Source organism: Brassica napus, chromosome C5 (assembly GCF_020379485.1).
Source record: "Brassica napus cultivar Da-Ae chromosome C5, Da-Ae, whole genome shotgun sequence".
Classification (NCBI taxonomy): Eukaryota; Viridiplantae; Streptophyta; class Magnoliopsida; order Brassicales; family Brassicaceae; genus Brassica; species Brassica napus.
The window spans coordinates 44442142-44454256 of NC_063448.1; the positions used below are offsets into that span (position 1 = coordinate 44442142).

Below are 12115 nucleotides of genomic sequence, written 5' to 3' on the forward strand. Positions count from 1 at the left end.
ATGCTTGTAGTAGCACGTCCTGGAACAATTCTCAAGGTTGCAGCTAGGGACAGAATGGTTACTAGAGACAAGCTTCTAAGCTGGGGCTTGTCTGTTCGTTCGAGCTGTGTTCTTTGTTCGGGGTTTGACGAGAACCGACAACACTTGTTTTTTGATTGTGAGCACAGTAGCCAGATCTGGTCTTTCTTTGTTTCTAGGCTGCATCTGTCTCCACCACAGGGGTTTGAGGAGGTGTTGAGATGGCTGAAAGATCCAGCGAGAGATAGCAACGTGACTATGATTATCAGACTCATTCATCAAGCAGTTTTGTATCTGATCTGCAAGGAGAGAAATACGCGCATTCACTCAGCCGTGGAGAAGCCTCCAGACACTCTTATAGCAGAGACTCAGCAAACCATTAGACTCAGGGTGGACCCTTTGGCTCGTAGACAGGTTGTTTCTCCTGGCCATCTTTTTGTTCTTGCAGCTTGGCTATCCTTTTTTGCAGCATAGGATTTTGTAGAAGCTTGCAGCTTTGGCTACTTTTGGCTTTTAGTTGTAATGGCTTGAGCATAAATAAAATGGAGTTAAAAAAAAAAAAAAAAAAAAAGAAAAAAAAAAACAATTCTCAAGGTTATTGGCGTGGCAGCTACTTACTGGCTTGTTATTCCTTAAATTTTGCAATGCACATCCGCATCTTCACAGAGATGATGCCACGGAGTAACTTCTTGTTCTCTTCCTAGAAACGAAGAAGCCATATGACGATAGTATGTCTACACTGACGGGTATTCAAATCGTTCAAAGGAAATCGTCTAGCCAACGCTCCCAACCCGGTTTGCATCAACATACAAAGTCGGCAAGCTCTTTTTCTTGTAAATTCCAGCTGTGACAACGCTATATCTTTGTCATTTGCCCAGTTATTTAGCGCCTCCTTGTTTAAGAGTCTTGTTTTGGTCCAGAACCTATCGGCCATCCTTCCACCACGTGGCGCATGTCATGTCTTGATACGTCACGGTTATGCTGCAGGAACACTGCAAGACCCCGAAACGTTGATCTAGTAAATCCATAGGGTGTTCATCTCAGGCAAGAGCCCAACAACCTTTGAGGATATATCCCTTTTGTGATCCCCACTGAGTCTACTCACACGTGAACCTCGATTTCTCTGTTCAAAAAAAAAATACTTACTCATTTCTCAATTTCTAATATTTGCAGTCAACGTATAGTGTTGCAGAATCTATACCGGGTTTTTTTTTGCAAAGTGACTGAAGAGTCAATTCACCAGCTTGACTCAAAGTTGATAGCAAGGAAAGCTGAGAGGTCAATCTGGAGAAAAGGGAAAAAAACTTAGAATCCAAAATTTCTTACAACATATTATCTCAAACATTTATATTTCTTATTCCTCTTACCTGGGATACTGAGAAGAATCATCAGACTCAGTATGGAGAAGTAGCTGCGACAGCAAAAATGAGTTCTTGTAAGCATCCATACATATTTGTTTTAGTGAAAAACAAAGAGAAGTCCCATGTCCGAGAATTCGAACATATTTCTGTAATGAATGGATAAAGAAATTCAAATAATGCAGACGACCACCAAGTTGAGATCTGAGTAGAAATATTATTAGCAGATATCCCCACTTAAGTAGCCTTTGAATTTCTTGCATCAAATATAGATTAGAAATGAGATATAAAAAGAGAAAGAGCTACAAATGATTAATACATGTCTACAAACCAAATCATTATCGTTGACAGAGCGTACGTAAAGAATATGATCATGTGCCCTTTTATCGATCAAGAGGATCTCAAATTAGTTTCTTAAGCAAATGATACCTCTCCGTACCAAAGCTTTGACGACTTGAGCCCTATTCTTGACTGTTTTCAATCCTTCAGCCACAAAATCATCCTTGATCCAGCCACATAATTCAGAGGCTTGGTTTCAGATATATATTGATCCGTACAAAACAAATGATAAAAGAGCAATCACAGTCTCATAAATCGCAACTTTTCGGAGAGATGAACGCAACGGAAGCCTGAATCAGTGTAGACGGCGTAAGAAGAAGCAACCACATGTGAGGATGTTTGTATTGTTTGAATACTAAAAAAATAAACTAAATCTAGCGGCAATCTCATGGGTTACAAAGTACCTTTTCATAAAATCATGTCGACTCCCATCGCTAGCCTCCTTTTTTGATATTTCGTGCCTTTCAAAAACGTAAAACTCATGTCTCAACCGTCTAGATACATCGACCTGCCTTCAGCTGAGAAAAAAGTAGCTGAGGATTAGTCATTATTAGAACCACTGTTGCAGAGGGAATTAAGCTACGGAGAAGACAAAACAAAAAAAATAGTGCTAGAAACCTTTTGTGGATTTATATAGATTGGATGACACTGTAGAAGGCAGTAAGGCTGAATTAAAGAGGAGGTAGTGGAATTCTGGGATTGAATGTCAATCATTAACAACCGTTACGGTATCACAGCTGGAGCAGAAGCGTTAGGGTTACGACTTGGAAGATATGACCGTCGTAGTCGAGGAAATCCTATGGACAAAGAAGATAAACAGAGCTGGACTTTAAGAAAAAATTACATCAACCCATACTTTTTCTTTCTTGTTTGCATTTACACATAGTTTGAACGTCAGGTAATTTATTTTTCTGAAATATCTAAAAAACCCTTTAACATAAACACACCCAAACAATGTATCTTCTCTTTCCAATTATTCTTTTCGTCTCTTCTACCTTTCTTTCTTCCGCCTCCTTTTTTCCTTCACCCTCTCCATTCTCTGCTACTAACAACATGCTTTCCTCCTCTTCTCTCTCCATTTTTTACTCATTATATATTTTTTTGTTCAAAATCGTGAAACTTAAGCATTGATTTCATTTACATGGCTAAGAAAAGAACGCAGCGGCTAAGAATTAGATGATATGGATGAAGGTAAAATCTAGAAGATCAGTGGCCAAGACAAAAAAAAGCTAGGAATGAATTTCTTCTCATGAAAAAATGGGATCTTTTGAATCTTCCATGAAGGGAGAAACTAATATGAAATCTCATCTGCTGCGCTTCACAAACATTACTTTCATGGAAGGAGGAGTCTCGCAGCTGTGACCAAACTTCATTATGTAAACGCGCTCAATCCTGATTCTGACCATATGAACACTGACCCTAACCACATCTCTACCAACAACCACATATCATCAATCCAAGCTTCACCAACCGATGTATCACCCAACCACACTTCCCCCAACCACAAAGGCAACAACCACCACTGCGTGTATCCTCGTCTGTCAAATCTTGTGCTCCTACCAAACCAGACATGGATGATTAACATTCACAATATTTACGCGCATATGAATATATATATTTAATGTGATGGTTTTACAGAAGAGCAAATAAAAAGTCATGGTTGTTATTTAAATTTAAAAATGCCTCCAAACAAGAAACTAACGATTCGTTACTCCTTCGCTTTAACATTAACTAGAAAGCAAACACTTGTCTGTGAGAAAGGGCATTTAGGGAGAAAAAAAACAAAAACAAGTCCAATAGTACACTTCAAGTATAAAGTGCTTAAAGATGTAAATGACCCAACACAAAATACCCTTCTATGTAACTCTCTTGGACTTTAATGGGCCTTACCCACACGGTTATTACAAAAGACAATGAAGTTAAAAAGAGAGCGATATAGTTTTAGAATTACTTGTCCACGTGTCATCTTCCGCTTCTTCTATTTGATAAGGTGGAGAGAATGAATGTGTACTTTATATAATAAACTAGGGGAGATCCGCGCTTCGGAATTAGGATTTGTGTTAATTTATCTGTTATTCTTGTTTTGTTATTGGTGGTAGATTTCTTTTGTAGTTCTGTCATTCAGACCGTGACAGTAAATTGCCGTGGTGAGATGGGGTTGGTTGGTCTCTTTTGAACGTTTATAAACGTGGTGAAGGTATGAGTATATGGATGTTGAAATATAGGAAAAATGTGTTAAAAAGGTGGTTTTATTCACCACGTACATGTTATTTATCAAGTTGTTGTAGGTTGACATACGGAATGTGGGATTGTCCAATAAGGGTAAATAAAATTTAGTCTCAGTGAGCCACAAAAATTGTATGTCATTCAGTTTGTCAAGATGAAAGCTAAGCTAAGAATGAAGATGAAGTATAAAAGGAAGCTAGAGTAAAGAGTAGAGTCATGCTTTGTATGTTAATGTTAGTAGACTCCATGAGTCTCGAGTGACCGTTTCGATCAAGCATCTTGTAATCCATTTCTGATAATAATAAATAAAGGAGTAAAGAGAAATCAGCTGGTGGTTTTGATTGCAAGTTTTTAAAATAATGGAACTGGTGTATAAGTTTGTTGTTGATTTCATTTATATCACCACCAAAGTAGTTTAAGTAGACTATAAACAACTGTTTCAGAATATATAAACAAACGTATGTGCGCAGTAAGTGCAAATACGTTTTAAATTTATATGGTGGGAGTTTAAAACAAAGTCGAGGAAAGCATAAAGTGAGACTTTAAGATAACAAATACCAGCATTAAAGTGGAGCTTAATAAATATATAAATCAACATCTGTGTTGAATAAGTGACAAACCGTATTTAATTTCCATGGTGGAAGTTAAAAACAAAGGTGAGGAAACCATAAAACTGAGATTTTTAGATACAAAAACATCATTTAAATGGAGCTTGAGAGAAATACCAGACATGTAAAACAACACTGCAATGAGCCAAAAGAGAAAGAGTGAGGTGTCAAGGTCAATAGATTAATCAACTATCTGGTGCATGACTTCTTTGGGGGTGTTTGTTGCATGCAACTTGAACCGGGTCTGCATCTAGAACGCTCCCCTCCCAATTGTGTTGTGCAGCTGAAACTTCTCCACCAGATGGGCTCGCCTGGTCCGAAGGTTTTCCATCAATTTTGTTGCTCTGGACATTACCACTTGACCTTCGACCATCAATGCAGTTGCAAGAGAGACATTTAGCACCAGGCATTTCATCTCCTGGAAAATAGTTCCCTCTCTGTCCATTTCCCTTATAACATGTTAATGCAGAAGAGTGCAAAGTTATTAGTTTAATAAGGCTTACGTGATTTGCGATAATGGCATATCAAAGATGTGCGACACAGTGATGGTCTGATGCTTTGCGGAAAAATTGAACTTTAGTAGCTCAGCTGGAACTTGTATGTTTTCCCAACACTTTCTTAGGTAAAAGGTGGAAGCTCAAGGGGGTCGCCAACACCTGCAACCTGCTTAGCAACAAACATTATGTAGATCCCTTTCTAGTAAAAAAAATAACGTAAGATAAAATGATTTTAAGGGGACACACCATGAACTCGACGACTTCTGCCGCAAGCACACTAACTTAGACATCTCTTAGTCAAACAACACAAACACAGCCGAGTCTGTCGCATCTGTCATGGAAATTTCCACACGATACCTTAAATTTGAAAAGGAAAAAAAGGTGTAAGCTGTGATATGGGGATTATAAAAAATGAGGTAGTATTTAAAGCGTTCAATGTAGTTAAGGTCCGATTACGGCGCTAGTGTGACATGATGTACATGTGAATCAAGATAGGCCACGCTGAAGCTTCCGAGAACATTTTGAGCATGAAATGTAGACCCAGCCATTGGTTGTTTCAATGGACAACGGTTGAATCTGACAGCTTGAAGTGGGTGATAGTTCTTCCAACATGAAAGCCACTGATCTCCTAAATGTCTCCCTCTTTCAGAAGGTGTTTGAAAGTGTGAAGCCGGTGCACCCTTGCAGCAGTGTGGACTGTGGGGAGTCAAAACATAATAACAGTTCATAAGTATTTGACAAAATCTTAGACAAAAGTAGTAGATTAGTCACAGATCTATCTATATATCTGGTTACAAATTGTAACAATACATGGCATACATATCAAATAAAAAATTACTTGAGCTAAATATTTATAAGTATTTGACAAAATCTTAGACAAAAGTAGTAGATTAGTCACAGATCTATCTATATATCTGGTTACAAATTGTAACGATACATGGCATACATATCAAATAAAAAATTACTTGAGCTAATTATTTTTGGCTACATAAATAGAATGAAGGTAATAGCTGTAACTACTTGTGAACGAACATAGAAGATGTTACTACATAGACAAAGTAAAAAAAAATGAGACAAACCTACTCATCAAGAAGCACTATGTCAACTCCCATCAGATCCCCTCCTTTCTTGACGTTGCGTGCTTCCCCCGAAACACAGAAGACGCGCTACCACCGTTTGAGAACAACAACTGGGCTTCAAATTATAGAGAAATATATGGGATGAAAACATAGTTGCTGCTTGTGTGTGTGAGGAGGCAGAAGGTTGAATCGAGTGAAGCTGTGAGATTTCGAGAATTCTGCATCCCTATTTATAGTAGCAGAAATTAGGGATTTGCGGTGGGGCTGAGGTCATGGGAAACTAAAAGCAACGTCTTGGGAGAATTTGAATGAAAGAGTTAGTGGGTAAAATTTATGAAAAGGATTCAATGAGGACGAAAGACGTTGCAACTCCAATTTGTTATCGCCGTGAGTGAGGAGGATGTGATCGGGCGAAGACAATCAAAGAAGAAGGGTTTCAACAAATGGGCTTTGTCGAGGTTTTAGAGTTAGGCTGCTTTGTTGAATTTGTTGGGTGAGAGATTATGAAAATGATGCAATGGTCCACCACAGATAAGTTACAAAATCAGTCGATGTCTTAATTTTTTATAGTGCCAGGTGGCGCAAAACCCCCCACCCTTCTTGCTGATGTGGTCGCCTGAGAGAGCAGATATCTCCACTTTATTAATAAAGATTATATGTTAAAACGATTCTTAAATCAGTGCAAGACAATATACTGTACGCACATTAAAACTGCTCCTGCAAGAGTAGATGTTTTTGCCCAGAACATATGCAACGTGATGTTCAGTTTTGACAAACATGATTTTCTTCCCAGCGACCCCATAAATAAATACTAATAAACAAGAACTTAGTGGAACGTTACTGTGAGCAACTGGAACCTGACACCACCATCGTCAGAGAAGATGATGGATGCTTGTCAATATCAAGAACCAGGACAGATAGTCGATAGAGAAAGGCAATGCGGATTTCAAAAGATACATAATAAAAATGAAATTTATTTCATCAAATAGCTAAAACCTGCTTGATTCTCAGCTCTTGTTTTGGCGTTGAGTCTGCATTTAACAAATGAAGAAAGTAATCATTAACTAATACAGTAATACAATATTTAGAAACAATTATTGCAATTAACCTGAAAAAATTGCGTTAATCCATTGATATAAATCAGTGTTGTTCAACTTACTTTGGCATGGCTTTGATGAATTGATCTGATCCTACGCATCTCTGTGAGACTCTCGTTGATTTAATTTCCTTTTCTTCTCTGCGAGAATCTTTTTTTCCTCAGCGAGAAGCCTTTTCATCTCGGCAAGTTGCAATTTGTTCTCGTTGAGCTTCCTTTGCCTCTCCTTGAGACGCTTAAGGACTGCAAGAGTTAATATAAACAAAAAGAAACTCAAGAAATTAACGAGAATCAAATGAAGATACTTTTTCAAATAGAGATACAAAATACCTGCAGCTCTTCTGATCTTACACTCATGGAATTACTTAAGACGGTCTAGTAATTTTGATATTTTTTCTGAAACTGATTCGAGTTGTGAGAGTTCTTTCATAAATTCACATAAATCCTGCTTGGGGGTTAGATGTGAAGGCAAGCTTGGGAGAGGAGTAAGCGTTCTATTAAGGATGGAAAGAAAATGATCAAAACCAACAAGAGAAATGAATCAACTTGGACTCGTTCTTAGTTCACAATGGAAACCCTAACTAGAGCTACCTCTTGTTCAAAGGTGAATGGATTCTTGGACGAGGAGAATGACAAGTTAGGTATAAATGTGAACGCAATTGTTTGATTTCGAATGAATAACGCGAATGCACCATCTTGAGAAAGAGATCTGCCTCCCTTCTTCTATCTCAACCAAATAAAATCCTATTTCTTTCTTTCAGTTCATATAAAGATAGGGTTAATTGTTTGATAATATTAAATAACATCTTTACTAACTACTCTACCTAGAAATTATCCGTATTTTTAGATTATTATAGATTTATAGGCGATACCGTTTTCGATCATTAGATTATCAAATGAAAATATCGTTGTGGTAAAATCTAAAAAAATTAAATATTCTCCCAAGAATGATTTACTAAGAGTATCTCCAAAAAGAAACTCTATTTTGAAATTTCCAAAACTCTATATTTAAAGTTTAAAAATGTTATTCTCTAAAATCAAAACTTCAAACTCAACTTCAAAATTATTTGTATTTTATAATATGGTCTTTATATTTGTCATAACTAGCTTGAATTCATAAAAAAATTATAAATAATTAGCACATATATAAACATATTACAACAATATTAATTAATAAAATATTCTATTAAAATATAATTTTTAATAAAAATAACTTAATTAATATTAAACTTCAAATAAAATACCATATTATTCCATTAAATGATTTTTGTAATGCACATATGATCTATTAGTGCATTTCAAAGTAAAAAAATGGCTATCCTCATTTTTACTTTGTAGATTACGAGCTAAAGAAAAACCTGCAAAATCGAAAGAAAAAATTCAAATAGAAAAACTCTCTCTAGAAAACCCTAGCCGCCGGGGCTTCCTCCCTTGGCCTTCTCCTCCTCTGCCATGGATTCCGGTCAGTTGACGAAGCCTGACCCTCCAGAACCTCCCGATCCACCCTCATCTCCCGTTAAAACCTCTAACAGATCATTCTCTCCCGTCAAAGCTCTCATCCTCTGTAAATCCCATATCATCAATGGAGTTTCATTCTTGGACAGATCTGTCTTTTCCAAGAGACTTTCCATCTCATCATTCCATCTCCTGTTACTGTCCTCTGCTTCAGAATCATTCATGACTCCAAATTTAAATATGAAGTTTTCTCAGATCTCAGTGTATTCCGCCTTTGGAGTTCTTTGGCTTTCCATCTCCTCTCTGATTTTGGTCCTAAGAAGCTCTTCTACTTCAGTCCCGGTGGCTGGTTTGTTGGTGCTTGGTTTGGGTTCGTCCAATGGCCTTATTACTGCAGAATGTAGTCTCTTTTTATGGGTTTGGTTGTCTCCCGTCGCAGTCACTGTATGTTTTACCTCACAGCTAGTCAATCTGGTTGTAGCTTCGTACACGGGTTGCTCGGCCCTCATCACCACCTCATGCTTCATTCATCTCCCAACAATCCAGGTTGTATCTCTGAGATTTTCAAACTTATTCACTGGTGTTGTGTTGATTGTTTTGGAGTGGTCTTCTGGTCTGCTCCTAACCTTGGTGCGGCCATTTACTGCAGTATGCAGTCTCTTTACTGCTTTATGCAGTTCTGCTTGTGTTATATTGAAGTGCTTTTGTATTCTGTTGTGGCAGCTTGATGGAGTTATGTCTGACATTTCAATTCCTTGGGTCTTGTTTGTCGACATTTACTGCCCCCTTTCCTCCTCTATGGAGTGTGTTCCCCTTCCAAGTTCATCATCTACTTTAAGTGGTTTTGTTTCAGGAAGTAAAACATTTAAGATTAGAGATACTTCAGATATTGAAGTTCTAATCAAAGGCTCATCAAAATGGTGTTCAATCGCCTATGTGTGTGTAGCCATTTCAAGGATTGTCAATTGTGCACTTGCTGCTGTTTCAATCTCAGGAATTATATCACTGAATGTGATCTTTAATTCTCAAGGCTTTCTTTCACTTTGCAGCTTGGTTGTTGAGACTAGAGGACCTCTCCACGCCATTAGTTGTTTAAGTGTTTTGTATGCTTCTATCATTCTTTGCTTCATTGTAATTGTTGTTTGTTTGGCTTTGTTAGCATGTTCTGTAAACACTTTCTCCTTAAACGGAGAGTAAGAATCTATAAAATTGAGAAAAAAGATTACGAGCTAAAGTTGTTGAAATCAGGTGATATTGATACTTGTAAATACATTAGATCAGAACAAGAAATTAAAAGAGAAACATAAAATATTGCTAAAAGACTAATTTATTTTCGATGATATTAATACCCGTGAATCTATTTCGATATGAACAAGAAAGAATTTTACGAAAAAGACATCAAAAACAACAACTACAATCATCTTTAGTTACACAAAAATATTGGGACAATATTTGAAAATTTTGATGGTTCCTGATCAAACTTACCTGACTATTAGTGTTGTTGTAATATTAAAATTTGTGTAATAGTTATGTTTTCATGTAATTTTTTAAAAATTTTTTTGTTAAGTTTCTTTTGTATATTATTGTTGTCTAAATCTAGTTTAATTTTTTTAAATATTATTTAAAGTTTTATTTAATTTTATGTGTAAAATTTAAAATCTATAAACAAAATTTAAAATATTTATGAGATATAATTTTTTAAGGATTAAAACAATAAACGAGAAAATATTTATGAATCATAAAGATGATGTGTGATTGTTGGAACCAAAATGCAAATAAAATATGAAACTTCAAATTTGAAGTTTTGAGTAGTAAAACTTCAAATATAGAGTTTCACTCCTCATGAAGTTCTTTTTTTGAGAACAAAACTTCATATTTGAAGTTATAGAGTGTCTTTTGGAGATGCTCTAAACAATCCGAAGAAAAATCTAGAAACGAGAATTTATCGCCAAAACTACTAATGATGAAATTGATGGAAATTTTGTGATAGCAAAAAACCGAATGTCCACTGGAGTTGACGTAGGTATTAACATATACAAAGAGTCGATTAATTTACTTTGGAAATACGTGTTTGCAATACTGTAGTTCTCTAATCAAACATGGTTGGAATTATTTTGCTTTTATTCCTAAGTTGCATCCCCATAACTTTTACTTACACTAGCAAAGATTATATAATTTATAGACTAAACCATCCATTCAGTACCTTGGCATATTTTGATGATTTCATATATTATAAATTGCACTTGTTTTATATATTAGTATTTTTTTTGGAACGCTTGTTTTATATATTAGTTATTCAATACAATACAGTCAAATATCAAATTTTGATTCATTCAATTTTCAAATAGAAAGTGTATATATTGGTTTTTCTCTCGTTCACCATTGTATTATATTATATGGTATATTGAATTAGGTAGTTACTGCATAGTGGGGATGAGAGAAATGCTGGCCATTCAACACAATATGATTTACAAATTACATTTTAAATATTGATGAATCTTACAAAGACAAATCTTACTAAGACCAGTCGGCGAAGTCGTTGCCGGTGGTGCAAGACTGAGCGAAGTGGATGGGCCACTCGGCGAAGTCGTAGTCGGTGGTGCAAGAGGGAGCAAAGTGGACGGGCCAGTCGACGAAGTCGTAACCGGTGGTGTAGCAAAGTGGATGGGCCACTCGACGAAGTCGCTGCAGTTGGTTTCGATGTTCCCGATCGTAGATGACCGGAAATGATACGGTCGATGTTCCTCCATGGTCGATCCGAGGATCTTAGATTACTTCCGATTACCTTAGACCAACAACCAAAGAACACCAACGCTCCTATTGAATATCACTCCAGGCTTTTCAACCCGAAAAAGCAATATCCGATAGTTAGTTCGTCCGGACAGGTACTAATATCATATGGAACCTGTACTTTAAAAACATTCTTTATATATCATTTAAAAACATCTTACAAAATTTGTTATAAAATAACCTCGAGGTTTTCGGTCAACAAATCTTATACATAAGAAATATCAAAACACCTTTGCAAGGATAATAAAACTACCGCTCGCTAATGCTGTTCCTTTCCGTCCTAGAGTAAGGTCTCCTGTCTACTGGTTACCTGCATCACAAATTAGTCATGAGCAACTAGTTTACTCAGTGAGCCTAGTCTCGCACCCTAACGTATATTAGTAATGTTTCGAGCAATCAACTCCATTTGTACGCAGTGGAAATATATTCCATAACTAATAAGAATGCATATATAAGGTCTATCATTCCATCGATGTGCATCTTATCTTAAACATCATCTCCACGACACCCGCCATTCACTCATACTTATGATATTTATATATAGACTAAACCCGGAAAACCACCAAGGCTAACTGAGCCAATAACATAACGGTTGGAAAAAAGGTTAATCAGTCCGGTTCAACCCCACAGTTCAAGATTCAGGACAGCT

General features: G+C 36.5%; 1 protein-coding gene and 1 long non-coding RNA gene across 3 annotated transcripts; one reads left to right on the forward strand and one right to left on the reverse strand.

Annotated features, from left to right (window-relative positions):
* Nucleotides 1–492, forward strand: LOC106356638. Its single transcript, XM_013796375.1, has one exon. It carries the CDS (start codon nt 1–3, stop codon nt 490–492), a length of 492 nt encoding a protein of 163 aa, XP_013651829.1.
* Nucleotides 493–566: 74 nt separating this feature from the next.
* Nucleotides 567–2311, reverse strand: LOC111212553. Of its 2 annotated transcripts, XR_002663015.2 has the most exons (4): nt 2120–2297; nt 1386–2005; nt 1220–1302; nt 567–1141 (listed from the first exon to the last, which is right to left on the reverse strand). It is a non-coding gene; the product is annotated as an uncharacterized LOC111212553 (long non-coding RNA). The 2 variants fall into 2 exon arrangements; XR_007324219.1 differs by having other exon boundaries at nt 1386–2311.
* Nucleotides 2312–12115: the final 9804 nt, after the last annotated feature.

Coding starts and splice junctions, on each gene's coding strand:
- LOC106356638 (XM_013796375.1), top strand. CDS start 1: ATGCTTGTAGTAGCACGTCCTGGAACAATTCTCAAGGTTGCAGCTAGG.